This window comes from Echiichthys vipera, assembly GCF_963691815.1.
Source record: "Echiichthys vipera genome assembly, chromosome: 8".
NCBI lineage: Eukaryota > Metazoa > Chordata > Actinopteri > Perciformes > Trachinidae > Echiichthys > Echiichthys vipera.
Window position 1 is genome coordinate 17060622 of NC_139833.1, and position 24459 is coordinate 17085080.

The 24459-nt window shown below is 40.0% G+C and overlaps 3 protein-coding genes across 6 annotated transcripts; 1 reads left to right on the top strand and 2 right to left on the bottom strand.

Moving 5' to 3' along the window:
* Positions 1-247: 247 nt before the first annotated feature.
* hsc70 (heat shock cognate 70) lies at positions 248-5458 on the bottom strand. Its single transcript, XM_083918365.1, has 9 exons — positions 5317-5458; positions 3762-3966; positions 3453-3658; positions 2660-2812; positions 2032-2587; positions 1682-1884; positions 1354-1552; positions 991-1223; positions 248-789 (listed from the first exon to the last, which is right to left on the bottom strand). The coding sequence occupies exons 2-9, from the start codon at positions 3964-3966 to the stop codon at positions 595-597; spliced, it is 1950 nt and encodes a 649-aa protein (XP_083774491.1). The 5' UTR covers positions 5317-5458; the 3' UTR covers positions 248-594.
* Positions 5459-6503: 1045 nt separating this feature from the next.
* Positions 6504-13471, bottom strand: LOC310950522 (TBC1 domain family member 15). 4 transcript variants are annotated; one of them, XM_083918375.1, is made up of 10 exons: positions 13220-13471; positions 11663-11848; positions 11395-11513; positions 10909-11012; positions 8773-8840; positions 8489-8635; positions 7892-7982; positions 7609-7757; positions 7366-7438; positions 6504-7267 (listed from the first exon to the last, which is right to left on the bottom strand). In XM_083918375.1, exons 1-10 carry the CDS (start codon positions 13326-13328, stop codon positions 7099-7101), a joined length of 1215 nt encoding a protein of 404 aa, XP_083774501.1. In that variant the 5' UTR covers positions 13329-13471; the 3' UTR covers positions 6504-7098. The 4 variants fall into 4 exon arrangements, 3 of the variants coding, with proteins under 3 accessions (XP_083774501.1, XP_083774500.1, XP_083774499.1); XM_083918374.1 differs by having other exon boundaries at positions 7366-7507; XM_083918373.1 differs by having other exon boundaries at positions 7366-7510.
* A 7116-nt stretch (positions 13472-20587) lies between these two features.
* Positions 20588-23519, top strand: LOC310950185 (uncharacterized protein; the record flags this gene model as incomplete). The annotated part of the gene is made up of 6 exons (XM_083917847.1): positions 20588-20969; positions 21220-21252; positions 21422-21463; positions 21570-21684; positions 22344-22422; positions 22524-23519. 6 exons carry the CDS (start codon positions 20588-20590, stop codon positions 22596-22598), a joined length of 726 nt encoding a protein of 241 aa, XP_083773973.1. The 3' UTR covers positions 22599-23519.
* Positions 23520-24459: the final 940 nt, after the last annotated feature.

The following is a 24459-nucleotide window of genomic DNA, read 5'->3' on the forward strand; positions in this document are numbered from 1 at the left end:
TTTAAAAAAAAATGTTATTTCTTCTTCTGTAAGACTAGGTAATTTCCAAGAAACAGATATAGATCAAAACATTTGTGGTCTGTTAACAGGAACCAGTATCTTACAAGTTTCAGCTGCTGCAAGTTGAGAGACCAAGTGTACCTGTATATCTGTTGTGTGCACTAATGAATATGTACACAAGGTATTCAGAAATGTAATGGCATTAAAAAGACATAAATCAAAAGAAACACTCAGTACATTTTGCAAATCAGAGTCCCATTAGTATTCTTTAATGATTTAATGTTTAGAAACCTCAGATAAAATAGGTGACTTTTTTATCATTCATGTAAATCATCACAGGAAAGTGAAATAATGAGGAAAAAAGACTGAATATATGTGACAGAATAGTCCAATTTTGTGCAAGTGTCAGGTTTAGTTGCTTAGATTTGTTAGAATTTTAAATCTTAAAGTTTTGAATAAATATAGCACACCTTTAAATAAATATAAGCTGATAAGATCTAATATTTATTGGCTGTGTATTCTGTGTAAGTAAATATGTATAAGGCACTGAGGTGTATGTTGGGATCTGAGATAAAGACACTGTCAGCATAGTGTTCAGTCGACTTCCTCGATAGTTGGGCCAGAGGAGGAGCCGCCTCCAGCTCCTCCAGGGAAACCACCAGGCATTCCTCCTGGCATCCCTCCTGGCATCCCTCCTGGCATACCCCCCTGGTATAGCTTGGAGATGATGGGGTTGCAAACCTTCTCTAGTTCCTTCTGCTGGTGCTCGTACTCATCCTTCTCTGCCATCTGTACACAGAAGGAACAAATAATTAATTGCCACAGAAGACTTGGTGGGTTGATATATTGTAGTTGACTACTGTATGGAAATGATGTAAAGTGAAATGCAGAGATTGCTTCACATTGTTACCCCTCTGCTTTCACAATGTGAGCCAAAGAGGGACTTGTGTCTCCTGACCTAGACTCATTGTTCAGACAACAGTATTTTACCTGATTCTTGTCTAGCCAGGCAATGACTTCATTGCACTTGTCCACGATGGCCTTTTTATCCTCAGGGCTGATCTTGTCTTGGAGCTTCTCGTCCTCCACTGTGCTCTTCATGTTGAAGGCCAGAGACTCCAGGGAGTTCTTGGCTGTGACCTTTTCTCTCTGGACCTCATCCTCAGCTCGGAACTGTTCTGCCTCCTGCACCATCTGCTCAATGTCCTCCTTGCTCAACCGCCCTATGAGAGAATTACATATAAGTCCCTCCTGCGTAATATTTATTTATTTTCTCTAATCATGCACAGCAGTCCTTCATCTTTTGTGCTACACCAGCTCCTGATTTAAGAAGTATTTCATATGGTTACCTACCTTTATCATTTGTAATGGTGATCTTATTCTCCTTTCCGGTGCTTTTGTCCACTGCAGACACATTGAGAATGCCATTGGCATCAATGTCAAAGGTCACCTCAATCTGAGGAACACCTCTGGGAGCAGGTGGAATACCGGTCAGCTCAAACTTGCCCAGGATATTATTGTCCTTGGTCATGGCTCTCTCGCCTTCATAAACCTGAAAACAGTTATTTAAATCATCAGATTCTGTTGCTTCAGTGTACACTTTCAGTTGTAATTGTAGTACATTAGGGCAATGGAGAGTAAATTGTTATTTGTCTAAAACTTTTCTTCAAGGTTGCTCTACCTGAATAAGCACACCAGGTTGGTTGTCTGAATAGGTGGTAAAGGTCTGGGTTTGCTTGGTGGGGATGGTGGTGTTCCTCTTGATAAGGACAGTCATAACCCCTCCAGCGGTCTCAATTCCCAGGGACAGGGGTGTGACATCCAGCAGGAGCAGGTCCTGTACATTCTCAGACTTATCACCAGCCAAGATGGCTGCCTGCACAGCTGTGAAGAGTTTCCAAATGGTGAAACTTATGCCAGGGAGACAACAATGCTTTAATATAAACCACTTGTTTGAACCACAGCTTTTACACTAAAATAGTAACATGACTAGAAAATTAGCATAAACCCAAATGCTGTAGAGATACCTACCTGCACCATAAGCTACAGCCTCATCTGGGTTGATGCTCTTATTGAGATCACGGCCATTGAATAAGTCCTGCAGCAGCTTTTGTATCTTGGGGATACGTGTGGAGCCACCCACCAGGACAATGTCATGGATCTGGGCCTTGTCCATCTTGGCATCCCTCAGGGCCTTCTCCACAGGCTCGAGGGTTCCACGGAACAGGTCTGCATTGAGCTCTTCAAAACGGGCCCTGGTGATGGAAGTGTAAAAATCTACTCCTTCATAGAGGGAATCAATCTCGATGCTGGCCTGGGTGCTGCTGGAGAGGGTACGCTTTGCACGCTCACAGGCTGTGCGCAGACGACGCACAGCTCGCTTGTTGCTGATGATGTCCTTCTTGAACTTGCGCTTGAACTCAGCAATGAAGTGGTTAACCATGCGGTTGTCAAAGTCCTCACCGCCCAAGTGAGTGTCACCGGCTGTGGACTTGACCTCAAATATGCCATCCTCAATAGTCAGGATTGACACATCAAAAGTACCACCTCCAAGGTCAAAGATAAGGACATTACGTTCACCGCCAACCTAAATTAAATGGTAAGGATTACTAATAGGAACACAAAAGAGGTAAAGATTAGCATTGTTTTAGTAAGTTACCTTTTTATCTAGACCATAAGCAATGGCTGCAGCAGTGGGCTCATTGATGATGCGCAGCACATTAAGCCCAGCGATGGTTCCAGCATCTTTGGTGGCTTGACGCTGGGAGTCATTGAAGTAAGCAGGAACAGTGATAACTACATTGGTGACAGTCTGTGAAGACAGTAGGACCTTGAGTCAATAAATAGCATATGTGTGTTCGAGGCACATATAGAAACTTTTTCTCACAATATCTTTTGCCTGCATAAAACCAAACAACCCGGCATCATTTTGACTGTAGGGTTGCACACTTATTGTTCAAGTTCACTTTTATTTATAATGCACAGTTAAAAAGACCTGTAACAGTCATCCAAAGTGCTTCACAGAGCAGAGACAAAAACAAAAACAATGCAAGTACAAGAAACAGGAAAACATGGATATCATCACACATACACACACATGCATGTAGCACCTGCACATATACAAACATATGCATATACATACACATACGTAAATGTGCACGGCACAGTAGTCATAAACAACAGTGCAATATTATGTTGAATGCACATAGACATTTTAAACAAAAAACTAGGCTGGATTAGAGGTGCCTGTGGATCTGAAGGCCAATGAGAAAAAAACATGTTTTTAAAGCATACTTAAACCTCTCCATGGATCCCGCATGTCTAACATGTAATGGCAAGCTGTTCCAGAGTTTGGGAGCAGCCACAGAGAGGGCTCGATTGCTCACGGTCTTCAATTTTGATCTAGGTACATCAAGCAACAACTCACTGGATGACTTGAGATTGTCACCTACCTTGCCGAGATAAGCCTCAGAGATCTCTTTCATCTTGGTGAGGACCATTGAGGAAACCTCCTCAGCGTAGAAGGTCTTGATCTCACCCTTGTATTCAACCTCCACCTTAGGTTTGGATGAGTCATTCACAACCTTGAAGGGCCAGTGCTTCATATCTGACTGCACCACGGCATCCTCAAATTTACGGCCGATCAGACGCTTAGCATCTGAAGGAGATTTAAGAGAAAAAAAACAAGAATCTGTAAGTCATATGTTTATTTTAGATCACTGTTAATGATCTTGTTGTCGTTTGGTTGTTTCAACCCTTACCAAATACAGTGTTGGTTGGGTTCATTGCCACTTGGTTCTTGGCAGCATCTCCAATCAGTCTCTCAGTGTCTGTGAAGGCCACATAGCTAGGTGTGGTCCTGTTACCTTGGTCATTGGCAATGATTTCCACTTTGCCATGCTGGAAGATGCCCACACAGGAATATGTGGTGCCCAGATCAATGCCTACTGCTGGTCCTTTAGACATCTTCGATAAAAGAAAAATTATAAAAAAAGCAAGTGAGTGATTGCAGTCCTCTTTTTGGACGGATTAGTGTATGCAGTCATCATCACTAAATAAAGGTTTTATATTTATTTCTATGTTTATGTTTTGTTTCCTACTTGGTCTTTGTATGTGTTTCCTTAGTATTATTCAAGCAATGTGTACAGACTTGTATACTATGTACACCCACGTATAACTTCTGTAGGTGTATCTACAGTTGGCCTGTGCCTGTTACATTATAAGTCCAGATGCAAGGCCACGTGAGGCTTATCCAGCGGCTTAAATCACCTTCCGTCACTCGAGACCAAACGACTCTCTCTCTCCATTCCTCCCTCAGCAAAAGTCAGGCTGGTGAAATGAGATGTACTGATCCTGGAATAGTGATCAGTGTGTCTATTTTCCGACAGCTGGCTCGTAATAGCTTGCCGTTACTATAATAAGCATTAGCGTATCTACATGCCAATGAATGGAAGGTGGCTAAAAATGAACAGATAATGTATTAATGATTAGATGGCAAGACTTATCTGGTTCCTAATAAAATAGAGGACTTTAAATTCAAAAACACACAGAGAACTAGAGCTTTGTAAGTGCGGTAAACATATTTGATTAGTGGAGAACTCAATAAAGGCCTACTATTGCCACACGCTCTGACAAAACCAGCAGCCTGAGGCAGGGAATCAAACTTTTTTTAGAAGCAGAGAAAACCACAAACACATATTGCAAATTACAACAACGATTTTAAGGTGATCTTTTTCCTAGTGTGTGCTTAACAGATGCAAGTAGAAACTTTTTTTCCCTGTCCCAGAACTGCTTCAAATAACAGACTATTGAATTATCACTTGTTATCCAGTTGTGTAACCCACGGCAGAAAATGCTGACATAGCGTTGTTGCTTGACTACAAGCCCACACCCACATATGAAACCTGCTGTGCAGTTTCAAAAAAATAAGTTGTAACATGGTTATGACAACAGTGTGGCCTCAGAGAAAGTGATACACATATGGAGACAGTTTGTATTAGATTCTGTCATAGTCATACAGTATAGTTAATGCTGAAGCCGCAAGATCACATTCAACTAGCACCGTGGTGACATGGAAAGTAATCATCAACTTCATCCAAAGAGACATTTTGTTTTCAGTTTTGTTACAGTCACTGAACTGTGTTTTTTCTTAGGGATTCTGCTTAAGCTTGTCATGCCATTCTTTGACACAAACCATGCAGGCCTCACTCTTATTTTGGGAATACCTCTCAAATTTGGCGGTTAGGCTTTTAAAGCAGCAAGCAAGACAGACTATGAAGCCAGGCTGAGTGCAATGCTTCTTATAGAAGGGGTTACCTTGATGGACCGGTCAGATGTTCAAGACTTGAGAGTTAACTAAGTTACAGCAGTGCTTTTTTTTTTTTTTTTTTGCCCAGAACTCAACACTCCTCTCCAGCACTCCTTTCCCTCTCCAGGCCGGCGGACTAAAAGGACGAGTGTCTCTGCTCTCCGGTGTATATAGACTACTGTGCAGGGAGAGCCCATCAGGGTGTCAGGTGACTCCACCAAGGAAAGTTCTAGGCTCATCTGTCTGTTCATGGACTGGATTTCCTTGAAAGAAAACTTGCTGTACCTCTGTAGCCCTCTGCTAGTTGAGCAATACAAACACACAGTAAAATGATACAGCTTTGATTTGGCATCTAAATCAAACATGTTTTCATCTTTTTGCTATGAAAGAAATAATCCTGAACATGGATAATGTAGTTTGCATGCTCTACTGCAAACACTGCTGGGACATTGAACAGCAGTGTCACATTCAACAGCCTACTTTTTAGCCAATGTGTAAATGGCTCTGGATATACCTTAAACGTCTGAAATCATATAGACAACCAATGCACACTTTGTCTGGCCAGGTATTGGCTGTGGTTGAGGAGTAAGAGGTCCTCCATTAACTGCAGGGTTGTAGGTTCGATCCCCGGCTCCTCCACACCCCACACCTTAACGTGTCCTGATGCCATACACTGAACCCCGAGTTGCTCCACTGCTGTCCATGTGTGTGAATGCTTGAATGACAGGGAAAAATGATGAAACCCTTTGTGTGTTAGGACAGAAAAAGATAATTAAAAGGAATTCCATTGACACCAGTGATACTAACGACCTGTGAGCCAGATGGCATGTGATACAGTGCCATGGGGCCCTCCAACCTTATTCTAATTCATAATGAAAATGCATTTATTCACACTGGGAATTATTTTTTGTACTTGTGCACTAGTGCATAGAAAAGCATTAAAACATAGCTTGTTTATAAAAGAAAACTGTGCTTTGGGAGTATTCCCTGGACCATCGGACGAAGCTAAATGGCCCCTGGCATTATGTAATAACTGTAACTGTGGTTGCAAAATGTCATGTACATTTATGTATTTCTGAGAGAACTCTATTCTTTTGCATTCCTATATTTCAAATTGAGTCTTATTCTTTTATCCCAGTTGATCTATTAGCAGCAGCTGGTTTATAATAAGAGGGGTCAATCTTCAGTGGTTTTATTGAGGTATCAACATCAGGTTATTTATATTGTGTATATGTTTCATTCACTATTTAAGACACAGCAGTGCAGTAAGTTTTCCTTCCCCTTACTGCATGATCCTTCTACCAGAGCTTAAAAACTGAACGTCTATTCTTGTTACATAGGCCTCTCTGACACATAGGCCATCTGGCATTAAATATAACTGCAGTTCGTTACAGAGCAACCACCTGTTGCGACACACCAGATCTTACATTCACATGCCGCAGTTGAGTAGTTGTTTTCTTCTAGCAGTTGAAAATTACATAACCCAGAAAAACAAACCCTTTAAAGTGTGGATTCCTATCTCCTACTAAGATATTAAGTATTTTCATATTCATGGATGTTCAGGAGAGCAACCAAAATAACTCACAGTTGGTGTTGGTCAACTGTCTTAAAATAAATACTGTACATTTATAATAAAAAGCAGTGAGTTTTCAAATTTAAAGTAAGCAGCCATCAGTGTGTTTCCCTCAGAAATATAAAGATTAAGAATATGTGCCATCAAAACTCTAAATAGGGATTATATGTCCCCCTTGTAAAAATTACAGTTTCATTACAGTCTTTGACATCAGGTATCACTTTAAAACAAGTAAACTACGGAGTTGATATAAAAAGTCCTCTTCTTTGGTCTTCTCTGTTCTGCAGCAGCCATTCATATAGTCCCAAGCACAGCGCTTGCAGTAGTTGTACAAATGGTGCTCCGCTTGCTTCAGCGTGCTGTTCAGGTCCAGTGTTCCCTGAAGGCTGCACAAAAAGGCAAAAAGTTTAACCGCCACATTCATTTACAAGTACACGATGCCTTTTTTGTGATGATATTTTCATGTTTTAGCATACAGACAAACCTGCTAGTAAACTGGATGAGTTGTACATCATCTCGGCACCGCAGCAGAAACTCTCTGTTCTCTAACAGGATGGCTGCACAGATGAAGAGCTCAAAGGTGAAGTCGGTGTTGATGGCCTGCTGTCGGGACTCTAAATTGTGCTCTGCTGGGACATATCTCTACATTAAAGTCAGACATTCAACAGAGGTAACTATCCCCATTCAGCCTTATTTACTCTGCCAACATGAGTTCTGGGATTTTTACCTGTGTTGCATTTCCGCGCCAGCCTTTCCTGATAACGAGCTCGGTCTACTTGCTGGGAGATAAGCTCCAAGTGGTCACAGCTCAGAATCTCGAACAAACGTAATGCGTCACTGTGTTCAAACTCCCTCTGGAAACCCAGAAGCAGCCACCTTAAAGGGCACACGACACATGCAAGCACACAAACAAAATGTTCACTAAAATAAAAACACATAAATACACATTCAGAAATAGAGAATACGAATACAGAATGGTACCATAGATCTGCCCGATAGATACACTGTACCTGTGGCAGAAGGTGAAGCTCTCCATGCTGTCTGTAACCAAATGAGCATAAAGCTGAGGGTCTAGTTCCTTCAACAGGGCTGCCTCCAACTCTAAAAGACATCATCAAACACAACTATTTCATATGCATACACTACAGTATCTAAACTAATTTATAGACTGTGCTTTGTTACAGTGGAAGCTGGAGTGGCAGGTAAAACATCCATCCATCCATTTCTGAGGATCCGGGGCCTGGTTGCTGGGGCAACAGGCTACTGTATAAGCTATAAATAAAACATGTCTAAAACAAAAAGGTTTGTTCTTTGTTCTAGACAGAGTGAATTGAATTAATATCTAATGTGTTTTGTGATTGTGTGTATATCTATTTTAATTGAATTTTATTTTATTTTATTGCATGAGAAAACTCCCAACACTTTACTGTAATATGACAGACTGAAATTATTGTTCTGGAGATACATTTTCAAAATCCTTGTTTTACCACTAGAGGTCCCCAAATGTTTTTTGCAAGTGCATTTAGGAGGGAATCTCATTTTACAACAGCTTGGAAAATGTAACATTTATTATACATAAAGTTGCATTTCTTTTTTGGTAATCCCACCTATTTTCCTGTGCAGCCCATCAGCCCTGAAGTCCTTGGAGAACTTCTCCATATAGCAGGAAAAACTCCAGAAAGTGTCAACCTCAGAGTCGAGAACCTCCAGGAACCGGCTGCACAGGTCGTTCATTCCTTGGGCATAACTGACCTCTGGACCAACAATGGAGACAAAGTGGTGCACAAACAACCAACAGTCAGTGTCTTTAACGGCACAACACGCCTCCTCTAATGTTGTCTGATCTTGTCAGTGTCAATAAACCTGAGGTGGGCTCATTCTTGTTGTCTACCTGGATGAAAAGCAGCATAAGTGATGAGGATATCTCTCAACACCAACAGATTGCCCGAACCTTCCCCCCTGCAGAAGTGAAATGAGCAGAATGAGTCAATATATAGAGTTGGCAGCTTTAATATTATTGATAAGCCTTATCAATAGTAATGGTAATAACCCATAGAATACATACATACAAACATAGAATACGAGGGTAGTTGCTCCCTCATATTTATAGGGAAGGCAACAACGAACATTTCTGTTTTCAGTACGAAAATACTAGAATAGATTTTTTACTTGAATGCCTTTTATTCTTTCATACACTGTCAACACTTTCAAACATACGTATAAGTGATTGAAATTTAAGCTTAAGCTTTCAAACTATAATCTAATTTACTCCATGTTCATTTTTACATTGTATGTATCATTTCAGCATTGTACCAACATGCTTATTTAGCAGTAGCAGTCAGGCTGGTTCTGGATTCCTGAGGGGCAGGAGACAAAATATCCTGGAAACTCCCAAATCAAATTGGGTCTGTTTATTTTTCTCAGTGTTTATCTTAATTCAGAGCAACTGACAGCTCACCAAACTAAATAATCTTTGAATTAAGGGCCAAAGGTCTTTCTGTTAACAGGTAGAAAATTCTTATAGCCTATAGCAGGGGTGCCCAATCCTGCTCCTGGAGGGCCACTGCCCTGCATGTTTTTGGTTTCTTCCTGCTCTAACACACCTGGTTCTAACAATTCTGAAATCTGTGACGAGCTTCAGCTGCTTGATAACGAGCACATCATTAGAATCAGGTGTGTAAGAGCAATGAGAAACCTAAAACATGCAGCACAGTGGCCCTCCAGGACCGGCATTGGGCACTTCTGGCCTTTAGTAAATTTTAATATAGCCTAAGCCAAGCGAAAACAAAGTGTGAGAGACCTGCGTTACTAAGTGCTGTGCAATAATATGCCAGGGATTCCTTGTTTTGTTTAAAGATTAAAAACTTAAAAAACATGTGGCCTTAAAGGGGAACTACCCTCATTTTCTAGGACAAAATCCCAAAACTAAACTGCTAAACCTCAAATGTGTGATGTCATAAAGTATAAAGTCTGAGCTGCTGCATAGATGCTGAATTAGGAAAGACGTTGTAGATGAGAGAATCCAGGGGAATGGTCTGTGTCTGTGTCCGATATTATATACTATATCCACTAAATACGAATATGAATTCTATCCGGCTTTGAAGTCTGAAGTAACCCCCTTTCAAAATACGATTTCCAGGTCCAAACGCTCCGTTGAAACAAAACAGACAACAACGGCCGAACATGTGAACAATTACGATCACCTCTTTCGTCAGTTAGACATCTTTTTAATCAATAGGAATGAGGTAAAATGACTATTACGTTGTTTTTTGTAACCCTTGCAAACCTCAGCTCGCCAGACTTTGCCAGATAAGCAACTAGTCCAACGGTCATGGGTAACAAAATCACTTATTTTTAATATGAATAAGAATTGTTAATTGAAGCATTATTGACATTGGAGAGCTGCCTTGGTCGCTGTCTGTTTGTCTGCTATGAAAATTGTTGTTACTACTGCATTGCATTGTGGGATATTCATGCAAGCTCAGGGTTCAGTGTTACATAATATAATATTTCCCCGGAAATAGTACACAAAGGTTTCTGAAATACTAAAAAAAACTCACATACTATTTTAACCTATCAAATAGCACGCTAGTATGCCAGCATGTGGGTGCATTTTCTGTTCTGTTGCCAGGTTCTGTTTCTGAGAACACTACAGTAGAATAAAGCTCATTTAAGTATAAAAAAAGGAAAAAAATAAAATCTATCTTTCAATCTCAATGGAGCAGCTCCTGACGACATCAAGTTTGAGACTAACATCTCTGATTTTTGGCTTTGAAAGAGTATACCTCATGTTTACAAATTATATATTTCCAAGGTCATGGAAATGACATATGGGAATGTCGGTTCCCCTTGAAGAGTTGATTGTATCGGGATTATGGTCTTAAAACAATATGTCAAACCTGACTTACCCCACTCTATTGCCTACTCCCACAAACGTCATGTCAAGGGTCAGCAACCACATACCATATACTATGTGTTGACACATTAAGTATATCAAAAAACACAACAGTGGCTCACAATGACTTACTGATAATAGTTCAGGTCTCTGTTGGTTCTTGGCACGTCCTTGTCAATGATTCGTGTGGCTTCTCGAAGCTCATCTTGGTCAAACGTGACCCGCTCAAACAATATCTGACAACAGGAATGGAATTAAAACGTTTTAATTGTCCAATTATGGATTGTGCGTTAACTGCATTATTGGAGTCCATGCATTTGAATACACTCAATATTGTTAATGCGCTAGACATGATAATAGGAATGTGTGGACTGTGTACACTAGTGTCAGTTCATTCTGTTGAAGCTGCATGTGAAGTGTCACTATCTAAATGCAAAAATCTTTCAGCTGTTGAGTGCACACACAGACAGACTGAAGTGATAAACACTTAAATGATACCACATGTAAATAAACGATGAATCGAGAAATCTAAAAAAACACAATAAAAAACAGAAGCACATATAAAACAGGAAACATAACATTGAAATATAAACATTATGCTTATTTAGCTCATCTAACCTGTGCCTGAAGCTCCAAGAAAGACAGTTTTTCCCTGACCTCCTCAGACTGGTCCTGGGTCTGTTGCTGGGCCTGTTCCTGCCTCTGGTCAAAGTATCTGACTGCTGCCACCAACTCAGCTGGAACAAAGGTATAGGATCAAGTGGTTATAGACGTTTTAAAAGAGAGAAAGTAGGGCAGGGAAAAAGATAAAAACAAGAATGAAACATTGAAACACTTGAGACTTTCTTGGTTTTGACAGAGTTGGGGCACGTTTTTAGGCTTTTACCGTCAGTGCCGTTGAGGCGCATCCGTACGGCCAAAGGAAGGAGCTGCTGCCACTTTCTCTTCATTACCCGGTAACGTACGACCATCTGTTCCTGAAGCAGAGAGCGCTCTAAAGCTGTCGAGCTGCACGGGTACATCCCAAACAGGAACCGCCACACCAGGCCACGCTCAGAGGGACACACGCCGCCTGGAAGAGGATTGAAAACCATTTCATCATTTACAGTGAGTCAATATAACTCACCAGTTGACCTATTATCATCTGGTCAAACCTCCCCCGAACCAAAAACAAACACCCTGAACACGTCACATGTGAGAAATAGAGCTTTGCAGCTGGGAAACGAGGACATATTTAGGAAACAATCGCTGATCCCAAGTTTTGTGAACTTTACCCGGCTTTCATTGGGATTTGAGACAAGGATTCTGGACCTCTAATGTAATGTTTCGCTCTGCGGGTTCTTTAATCTTTGGTCTCCATGTTTGTAGGGATGGAATGTGCATAAAGGTCAAAAGGCCAAAGGAAAGGAGGGCGAGTTTTCACATTCTTGCTCATATGTGATAGATTCAGAGTGATGTTTTACCCCAGCCAGAAATCCTACGTGTTGATGTTTGTTGTCCTGTGACTGGTGCCAAATCAATCAGCATGCCAAGATACTGACAGGACCAGTTGAGCGACATACATGTGTTTAAGGGTTTGTTTTATCCTATGTGTGCACTGAAGCAACTTCTGAAACAGAGGTATCCTCATTTCTTAGCTTCACACTTCGCTGAATGTTTTCGTCCGGCTGGTGAATCTCATGTGATTTAATTCGGCTTCTTAGGAATCTTACCAGCCGTCTAAAGGGTATCTGTCTGTGTTATTACAGCAGTCACGCTGTGGAGTTCTTTTGCCCGAGGGGGTCTGATGTACAATGCTATGTTAGATTTGAGAGAATGGTTCGACTGTGGCTCGGTTAGTGTCTTGGGGCAGAGCATCACTTGACTACCTCTTGGTCTGTAGTTTTCTAGATATGAAAGTCACACATTTATCCAAATTAAAAAAAGACGACAACTTTTTTAAAACGACAAACAAATGAAACAATTTTGTAAAAGCTTTTTGTTTGTTTCATCAAGACACTGTTCAGTGTGAAAAAACACATTATTATAGGTTAGATACTTAACGGCATGCCAAGAAATTGTCATACAATACCGTACTGTATTAATACAGAAGGTATGAATACTGGATTAGTAAAGACTTTATATTTCTAAATGGGCATTATGGGATTATTTAAGATGTATGCTTGCCCTGTTGTGACCTCACAATCATCAGTTTCTACTAAAATGAGACAATGACAAATATTTTAGATTAAGATATGAGAAAAGTTAGTATAATGAAAGTTAGATTAGATATATTAATATTAAGTTTGTCATGAAATGCCTAAAGCCAAAAGATAGATAGATGGATAGACAGATAGATAGATAGATAGATAGATAGATAGATAGATAGATAGATAGATGGATAGACGGATAGATGGATAGATGGATAGATAGATAGATAGATAGATAGATAGATGTAGCCTACCGTTTTTGAAAATATGCATCCTCAGTCTTGACTCGTCGACCCTCCTTCTTTTTAAGGCAGACGGACTTTGTCTAAATAAGCTGGGAGTAAAGCTTTTCATGACCAACATGTCTTACTTCCTGCGTCATCCATCTATTAACACTGCCAAGGACAAGAGACAAGAGGAACCAAAGGAAAAGACAGACACAACACAGCTTATCATGAACGTCGAAGGAGGACCGCCATTGCAAAAGGAGAGCGCTGACCATGAGAGACACCGGAGCAAAGAGGAGACGTGTCCATCCCCCTCTACCTCCCCTTTCATTTCAAATGGGCTTGAAGATCCCTCCCCCACACCCCCCAAGCCTAAATCCAGGTCTCCATCCTTCTCCCTCCCTCAAGTAAGCCTTTCTCCCCCCTTATCCCCTTTGGAGTTCCGGGAGCTACCCCCACCCACTCCCCGCCCTACTCCTATTTTTACTCCCCTTGACCGACCTCAGCGATCCCCCCCTCAGCGTTATCTCAGTGGCACCTCCCTCCCACCTCCTCCCCCCCCTCCACGAAAGTGTGCTTCACAAACCCTCAGCCCTACTCCGCCCCTCTTACGTAAACCCCCTCTACTCCCTCAACGTCCACTTCCAGTAGTTCATTCCAGCTCTGACGCTGCCCACTCCTCCTCCCCCCCCTCATGGCCACCCCCGCCCCGCCCTGACAGCAGTCCTGAATATTATTGATACAAAACAGGGTTCAGCAGTAGACCACATTATCAGCTGGGCCCAAGGCTGCCTACGTCAAAGCATGGCACCTTCTGCATTCCTGTTGTGACTACCAAGAGAGAGAACATTGGGAAACGTAGACACCCTGCTAACCTGAACAATCTCATTCCTATCCTCTCCAAATCAAAGTCAACATCGAAGCCTGTCAATAACACCATCAGGATGGGTCTGCTCAATGTTAGGTCTCTGAATAACAAATCATTTTTAGTCAACGATTTTATTACTACTTCCAAACTTGATTTTATGTTTTTAACTGAAACATGGCTGGAGCAATATAACAGTGCAAGCATTCTGATCGAGACATCACCCCCCAACTATAACTTTATTGATGTATGTAGATCTGGGAAAAGGGGGGGAGGGGTTGCTGCTATATTTAAAAACATATTTCAGGGGAAACAGATGTCACTTGGTGATTTTACATCATTCGAATACCTGTGTGCTGTGTTGAAATGCTCTCCCAAAATTCTTCTGTTAATTATTTACAGGCCACCTAAATACTCAGCAAATTTTTTCGATGATTTTACCGAATTATTGTCTAGTATCTCCACTGACTTTGACTGCCTAGTTATAACTGGTGACTTTAATTTTCATATTGACGATTCGAATGACAAGGGTGCAAAGGAACTTTTTACTATTTTAGATACATTTGACCTGTCTCAACATGTGAAAGAGGCTACTCATTGTAAAGGACACACCCTGGACCTGATTATCACAAAAGGTCTCAATGTTTCTGATGTTCTTGTGACTGATCTTTCATTGTCTGATCACTTCTGTGTTTTCTTTAATATTTCTTTAATTCCGGAGACACAAACAGAATCAAAGAATGTCAAAAAGCGCTACATCAATGAACATGCTAATGTACTCTTTAAAAATGCCATCTCCTCGCTACCACCTCTAAACCCATGCCATGCTGATGATCTTGTAAACAACTTTAATTCCAAAATTGTGAATATCTTAGATGTCATTGCACCGGTTACAGTTAAAACGATTTCTGGTAAGCAAAAGGCACCCTGGAGAAAAGCTGCTGTTGTAACAGCCCAGAGAAGAGAGTGCAGGAAGGCTGAACGAATCTGGCGAAATACAAAACTTCATATTCACCATGACATCTATAAAGAGAGGCTCCAGGCCTACAATTTAGTCTTAAAAAGTGCTAGAGAAACATTCTTCTCCAATATCATAAACAGCAACACTAATAAGGCCAAAACCCTATTTGCAACTGTCGACAGACTGACCAACCCCCCAACACAAATACCAGCCGAACTCCATTCCACACAGAAATGCAATGAGTTTGCATTCTTTTATACTAATAAAATTGAAGGCATCAGACGTGCCATCAATATCTCAAACAAAAAAGTTGGATCACCACCCCGTTTAGGCCAAAATAACACAGCAATGATGGCAAGCTTTAATGCCATAGACTCTAAAACTCTAGTGGAAACAGTGACGAATCTAAAGCCAACCACCTGCTGTCTCGATGCTTTACCTACCAACTTCTTTAAGAATGTTTTTGACTGCCTATCAACAGACGTATTGCAAATAGTTAATAACTCTATTCAATCGGGCAATTTCCCAAAGGCCTTCAAAACTGCAGTCATTAAACCTCTTCTAAAAAAGCGGAGCCTAGATGCCTCTATTATCAACAACTACAGACCAATTTCAAATCTACCATTCATAAGTAAAATAATTGAGAAAGTTGTACTCCAACAACTAAATCACTTCTTGGCTTCTACTGGCTGCCACAACAACCTCCAGTCAGGATTTAGACCTTTTCATAGCACAGAGACGGCCCTTATTAAAGTTATAAATGACATCCGTCTTAACACAGACTCTGGCAAAACTTCAGTACTAATGCTATTGGACCTCAGTGCTGCATTTGACACTGTCGACCACTCAATACTTTTGGACAGGTTGGAAAACTGGGTGGGGCTCTCAGGCACAGTCCTAAACTGGTTCAAGTCATATCTACAAGATAGGAACTATTTTGTTTCCATTGGCGACTTTGTATCAGAACAAACCAACGTAACGTGTGGAGTCCCCCAAGGTTCAATCTTGGGGCCGACTTTATTTAATATCTATATGCTCCCACTAGGACAAATCATGCAAAATAATAACATTGACCACCATTGCTATGCCGATGACACCCAAATCTATGTAGCGCTATCACCAAATGACTATCGCCCCATAGATCTTCTGTGCCAGTGCATTGAGCAGGTCAAACACTGGATGTGCCAAAATTTCCTTCAACTAAATGAGGATAAAACTGAGATAATTGTTTTTGGTGCTAAGAAAGAAAGGTCTAAAGTCATCCAACACCTTCAATCACTGTCCCTGAAAACCTCAAATAAAGCCAGAAATCTTGGGGTTATTATGGATTCTGATTTACATTTCGACAGTCACATCAAATCAGTAACAAAATCGGCCTACTATCACCTTAAAAATGTAACAAGACTTAGAGGGCTCATGTCAGCTCAAGACTTAGAAACACTTGTCCATGCCTTTATAACCAGTAGGCTAGACTACTGTAACGGTCTCCTTGCAGGTCTTCCCAAAAAAACTGTCAGGCAGCTACAGCTCGTTCAGAACGCTGCTGCTAGAGTTCTAACAAAGACCAAAAAATGTGAGCACATTACACCAATTCTTAAATCATTACACTGGCTTCCTGTACGTCAGAAAATTGATTTCAAAATCCTCCTGCTCACATATAAATCACTTCATGGTCTAGGGCCGAGGTATATCACTGATATGCTCCCACTACATAAGCCTTCTAGATCACTAAGATCCTCTGAGACCAATCTGTTAGTGGTTCGCAGAGTAAACTCAAATCAAGGGAAAGCATCTTTCAGTCATTATGCAACAAACAGCTGGAATAAACTTCCTGAAGATTTGAGACTTTCACCCACTCTGACCACTTTTAAAACTAGACTGAAAACTTTTATGTTCACCTTAGCTTTCTGCTAAATCTTGGCACTTTTAACGTCCGCACTGTTTTGATTATTGTCTATGTTTTTATTCTCTTTGTCTTCCTGTAATGCATTTGAATTCATGACATGTTGTGCTGTGAAGCACTTTGAGTCTGCCTTGTGTATGAAAAGTGCTATACAAATAAAGCTGCCTTGCCTTGCCTTGCCTCCCCTCAGCGTCCATGACTCCAGGTAAGGTGAGACGTCCAGCGGACATAGCAGGAGAGCTGACCGCTGCTACCCTACTTTGGAAGCGGACATCTGACCGGTGAGTGTCCGGTGAGTTAGACTCATCTTCGGCTGCCTGACGCGGACTCCCGGGCTCCAGATCCTCCATCTGTACCTGCAGTACTCCCGACCAAGCCGCCGCTCGCGCACAGGTGAAGAACAGCTTGTATACAGGGACCAAACTGTCATCCCCCCGCAGACTACTGCTCCCCTAAACAGCTCGTCTCTTCCCGACACCCATCTGCAGCCGAGGACATCAACAAAGGAGTCAGTGGCTCGTTCAGGATCACAGGACTTGTTAGATGAGTTTCAGCGAGCCATTTCCAGCTCTGTTGAGTCTCTGGCAGTCATGTGACTGCACCTTGAGATCCGAGTTTAACTCACATTCCAGGTGGACTTGAGTGCTAAAGTTCACATTGGATTTCACTCCATCTAGTGGTCTCATTTAACAGCATGAAGCCGCGCCCATTGTCAACATTTATGCATCTTGTTCCAATGGTCTATGACAGTCCTATAATATTAGAAAAACATGAAAAATGTTGTGCTAAAACGTCTAGAGCTGCTCTAAAGCCAATGGATTGTGAAATATGTTATTGATTACACTGAGAGCACCAAGGGGAATGTTCTGAGTATATGGGTATACTGTCTGTTTCACTACTACAATAAAACATTATGCTTTTTTGTGTATATTTATTTAAAAAATCTTTGACTTTGGAGCTGTTCCAGACTGCATACTTGGTTGTATCCCATGTTTGAGACTTACTTCTCTGGTGTCTGGATTTCAGAGAGAGGTGCTCGTGTTCACAGATATGTAAATAACATAGTAGACTTCTTGCTAATGTCTGAGAGCAAAGCATCACTGGACCTCCTCTTGTTATGTAGGAATGCCCCTGATGCATCTGGACAGGATATGGAAGTCACATGTTCATAATCCAAAAAACATTCGTTCATAATACGAAACAGACAAACAAATAAAAACTGTTTTGTAAAAAGATTTCTTCAGAATAATGTTCAGTGTGAACACCCACATTATTATTATTATACTATATAATTGTGTTACCGCATGCCAAGAACAGGTACTGCAGTACTGCATGTCATAAAGTACCACAGTACCTACGGTCAAAGACAGTCTGAAATTATAAGTAAACATGAACATTAGCAAAAACTTTATACTTGATTAGATCAGACTTTTGAGGTTTACTTTGGCTCTGGCTTTGAGCGAGATCTCATGTTCATAAATATTGACTGAAATATGGAAATAACATCGATTGATTTAAGTGGTGTTCCCCTTTAAGCTTAAATGGAGATCATTTCCATTTGATGTTTTTCCTACTTCGTGGCCAATTCAACTTGGAAGCTAATCAAGTTTGCTTGCACTTGCTGATGTAACAAAACAAAAGACCCATGAGTGTTTTAACAAGTTCTTAAATAGAGCTTAGAAAAAAATATATATCTTCTAATCTATATAAGCAAATGAATAGGTCAAATCATTAATTTGTACTTATCAAGCAGTTTCATGGCCTTCTGAAACTGAATCTAATGACAGATGTGTAATATGCTATACAGAAAACAAACAAAAATAACATTTGAGCTAAAATTGACTCAGTTGTTGACCTTTGATCTTCTGTTGCTACCAAAACATAGTCCATGCTGCACAATCTTAACAGATGTAACAGCAAACCGAGCAGAAACTCCAAGTTTATTGGGGCAGCTACAATGTAATGTTTAGTGCCTTTATGGGACGTTTAAGGGGTTTTATAGTTGTCATTGCAAAATTTACATATAAATGGACATCCTATAGGCACATTTGCCTGGTTTATCTCCCCTGACGGTGCGCACAGGAAGCAGTCCTGTGATTAAGGGCAGCTGTGGCTCAGGAGGGAGAGCAGGTCGTCCACTAATCAGAAAAAAAGTGTCCATGTTGTAAATCTGTAAATTTATAAATATTGTGTATATAATGTTCCTTCCTATTTTCCTTACATTTTATATTTCCCCGCATTTTTATTGTTCATATCTTTCTTTATTTCCTTTTTTTATATTGCTTGTTATGATTTATTGTTTCTTATTGATGTTTCTCTATGTTTACTTTCCACTTTGTTGCTGTAAAAAGGAAATTTCCCCTTTGTGGGACTAATAAAGGAATATCTTATTTTATCTTAAGTGTCCTTAGGCAAGGCACCGAACCCCAAATTGCTCTCCAAGGCTGTGCCATCGGTGTATGAATGAGAATTAGACCAGATCCCGATGAGCAGATGAAATCAACCTCTGCTATCAGTATGAATGTGTGTGTGTCAACGTGTGTGAATGTGGCCAGTGGTGTAAAAGCACCTTTAGTGTGCTTTAGAGACTAGAAAGGCTCTATATAATAAATGAATTACAATCCATTTAAATTAAAGTGATTGGGACAAATCCACAGTTGTTCTGAGGAAAAATACCAAGAGGGTTACTGTCTTTTCAGTTTTGAAATTCTTCTTTGTGCTTTCATGGGCTGTGTTTCTGCAGCAGGGATAGTCACACAAAGAGGGGATTTAATGCTAAAAAAAAATGCAATTCTGAAAGATAAAGCTTTTTGTTCCACTCCAGACTGCTGAAAATCTTTTAGTGACCTTTGTGGCCAGTGCAGGAGGGACAGTTTACACATGGGTATGTCAGGATTCTTAGCTTTTTTTAAAAAAAAAACAGCAACTTTAATTTAGATACAAACTCGAAGGCACTGGAGCATTTTCATACTTGTGAAGTCAACACTTACTTAATATCTTAACACTTCTGAGTTACTGTTTTGAGTGTAAAAAACTCAAAACAAAAATTGTTTGTGATTTAAATAACCTTTAAAATATACTGCACAAAGAAGCTTCAAGTCAATATCCTTTATATGCAGCACACATTCACTGTACAGTGTTGGTACTGAAGTTTCTCCGAAACTCAATGAGAAAGTCATACCCTGGTCAGTGTTCACTTTTCTGTACCAACTTCCTTTTTTTTCTGTCACACTGAAACAGGAAACACACCCAACAATTTCACATCATTGTTAAGATCTAATACATATTGACCCAGCAAAACAAAGCCTGACCGCTTCTTTTTGGTCCCCTCTCACAGTGAGTATTTCCTTTACACATGCAGAATACAAACCGTTTGTACTCCAGAAGGCTGTGGCATGTAGGCAAACGGATGTGATGATTCAGCTGTAAAACTGAGTTCACTCTAAGGTTTCGGGATTATATGGGTTAACCTCAAAATGTCGTTCTTGGATCAGATGAAGCTGCCGGTCCTGATTGATCTTAGTTTCATATTGATCCTGGCTTCTTTTTCAAAAGGTGGGTGACATAACGAGTCGATGTGTTTAGTCTGAATGTTATCTTGGGAAGAATGAGCTTTGATAAATATAAATTCTGGTTTTGGTTTTGAACACAGGTCAAAACTGGAATATGACGGTCACTAGAAGCATTAAAGCAACAAAGGGCTCGGACGTGACCATAGACTGTATGTTTACCTATCCGCCCAAACAACGTACTGAAAATCTTCAAGTGTACTGGAAAACACCTGTGCGGAGCACCTTTAATACCTTTGACAATGACCGCAATGCATACGTTTCTCACCCGAATGAAACATTTGTGCTTGCGAAGTACAGAGGAAAGACCAGGCTCATTGGGAAAAAATATGAAATGCCCACTGGAAAAAAACCCAAAGGAGACTGCTCCCTTGTGATCTTTAACATCACGGAAAACATACCAAATATCTATGTGAGAGTAATCGCAAAGGGAGACAACTACAGCTTCAGAGCAGATTATGTCAGCATTTATATGTCTGGTAAGAATTTCAGTAACACATTTTGATCATGATTTAAATATATATCTGCACTGGTCATACAAATACAGTCACTTATATTTCATGTATATAATTCAATGCCATATGTTTAGTTTGCTTGTGTTCAGGTTTATATTTATGTAGGCACTGTCAAATCAAGTCAAATTCCTTGCGATGAAAATTGCCTGGCAATAAACCTGATTCTGATTCTGATTCTGAAATTAAATGAATACTTCACATGTTTCTCCCACAGGTCCAGGTGTTATACCAGTCACTCTTAGGCCAGGTATAACCTCTCAGTCTTTATTATCTCATTCACGTGTATATATATTTTTGTGCTCTTCAGTTCGCCAATTGGCTTTTCTTATTTCTACAATCACTATAATAAAAAAGTAGGGTAAATGTAATTATAATAAAGCTGTTTTTTTTTTTTAACTTTTCTTTATTTTTATTAGATACTATAACGCAACCATTACCCACCATTGAAACAACAACAAGTAAGTGTACACGGTTTGCTTCCAATGATAACATTTGATATGTCAAAATCTGAGTTTCCTTTATCTAAAATATCACTTCTTACATAAATTGTAGTGTTCTCCACAGTCGGTGCACCCCTGGAGACTCCAGTGTGGAAGTATTGTGCCATCTTTGTACCGATTGCTGCACTTCTGATCATCATTCTTGTTGTCGGAATTGTACTTTACATAAAATACAAAAGGTAAATTCTCTTTTAACTCATTTGAGGTTTTTACCATATTGTAAGGTCCCCCTCCATTCAAAAATGTGTTTTGCTTATTGTAACTTCACTTGGATGTTTGACCTTCCCTGCACAGAAGGATGTGCAGTATGTGTGGTTTGACAGCAGAAGGTTGTTTTCACATTCATCTGCAGAAGGGAAAAGTTGCTCTGTGCTCACCTTCAATCTGAGTTTCAGCACATCTAATTCGGCTGGAGGCCAACGTGGAAAAAATAAGAAATAGATGTTATTTAAAGCATTTATTAGTATTTTCTTTGGTCATAAACACATAGGGAGGGTGTCCTAGGATATCTTTACATAGATAGATGATAGGATCATACATTTGAACCTATTTCCACAGGTCACAATCCTTTACCAGGGAGGAATCTGGATATTATGCAAATTTTAGCAGAGAATCATCACAACCAGCCAAAAGGTTTGTGTCATGATCTGTGAAACCAAGTTAGAATGGATACAGTATATAATCTGTCACCACTGTGTATATCAGCAATCCAAAAGTTAAAGATGAATACTAGACTCACAAAGACTTTTGACGATAGAGAAAACAGCTAATCCACTAGATATTTAATGTGAAGACATGACATGAAACATTTCTGGTCTTTTTCTTTTGTTTTTTTCAGCGACGCTTGCAAAAAACAAGAGAACAAGAAATTTTCTGAACTGAAGGCCATTGAGGAACCTGTCTACATCAACACTGAGGTGCAATACTCCCACTCAGTTGGGTTTTAGTATAAAAATATGGTAACAATAGCCTAAACTTCACAGGGGACCTTTGATTGACCAAACCTCTGTCTTTACAGGCCTTTCCAGCTCGAATGGATCGAAGTATGGACCACACAGACAATATATATGCAAATGTGAATTATTCCAAATAATAGAAAAACGTCAACTCACAAATCTATTTGGACTTACATTTTTAAAGGCTTTTTTTGTATTCTGCATTGTTTTGTGTACAGTCTATGTACAAACATGGCTTTCTTATCACGAGGAAGTAAGGAGTCGCAGCTTCCTCTGAGGGATTAATTCAAAGACTAGCTATTCGTTTATAAAACATGAACTTGCTTGGTTCCTAATATTTTTTTCAGAGAGAAAATCATGCTCATTATCGGTCACGATGGCATTTTCCTCACCAGTGTTGTATAGAGATTGTGGACATCCTGCTGAAGCTTTAAAACAGCAGCATTTATTGGGGCCACAAGCGGGCCCCTCCCTAAAATCAGATAAGAGACGGCCACAAAAAGAAAGACCACAAAGACATAACTAGAAATAGAAACAAAATGACCACAAGCAGATAATGGACCACAAGAGGCACAAAATTATACAGATAACATGGCTGCGTGGGTTGGTTTGGGTGTCCTGGTGCTAAATGTAGTGAAGATGGAGGGTCATTTACACGTCTGTTTGCTGGGGATACTTATCAATTCCATCAGGCTATTCCGAGCTACAAATAGCAGCTATTTATTTATATAACAATATAAAAAGTTGTTTATTTGGCCTTGATTTATTATACTGAATGAGCAATCTAACATTTCATCATTGCTAATGTTTATTATTTTTGAGAATCAGGCCTTTGAATGTGACTTATTATTACTCATTGTACAAATTTGACCCCCCCCCCCCCCCCTTGCCTATTTTGACCTACAATTGATGTTCTCCTTTTAATGGTAACTATGATCTTTCCCTTTTTACAGTTTATTTTCCTCAACCCTGATTGTTCCCTTTTTTTCTGTGACTACCTGATATTGTAGATATGGTGGAAAGTGATAATTAAAAAAACATTGTCCACATTGTCCATTTACAGCTGAATGCACCGCTTTACCTGCTCCATGGCCAATATTAAACATAGCAGGTTGTGGCTAGTGGCTACCTGTGAGATTCTGAGATGATTTTAAGATTCAACTATACTTTTAAAGCAGAAAAGGCCTAGTCTGATATGTCAATATAGGTACAGTATATCAATGACCTTTCAACTCCTTATGAGCCAGAAAACAGCTTTAGATCATCAGACAAGGCACTTTTGGTTTTTCCATGGGCTAGACTCAGGACCAAAGGTGACTGCACTTTCTTCATGCCTGCACTTTAGAACAAACTGCCTGAGGAAATTAGGCAAACAAAATTGGTTTTACTTTTTAAAACACACACTATACAGGTTTCTATGTGAATTACTGCAACAAAAAATGAACCAAAAGGAATCAAAGTAAACCTATTCAAATACAACACAACTTTCTGTTGTTGTTCTTATTTATTTTATTGTTGTTAACCTGCCAGTGTTAGTGCTGTGTTGCACCACTGAGTAATACAGGACATTTTAGATGTACGGCTGAACAACTTCGCTTGACAAACTTCGGGTTTAATGATACATTTTGTTGTTTCTAGTCTTTCTCAATATGTTTGCCAATTCACTTCCTGCGGCATCTGTGCTGGAGCTGAAACTTCTGTTTTTTCTTTTCTGATTCAGGCTCTTGTTTAAAGATTAAGTTATTAATTGTAATGTTACATTTGAACTGCAACAAACAATAAAGGGTTAAAAAGTGGCTGTCATTGCTAAATCACAGTGATAAACATGGCCTACTCCTCTTCTACTGCACTGCAACTGGTGTTTAAAATACTGAACTTAACAAAAGCAGCCAGCTGTGGTAAATAAAATGGAAGTCATGTCTTCTTTTTTGTACTATCATTTTGCATTCTAACAAGATGTTTCAGAGGAATGAGACTTTCTCGACCTTGGTTGTATCA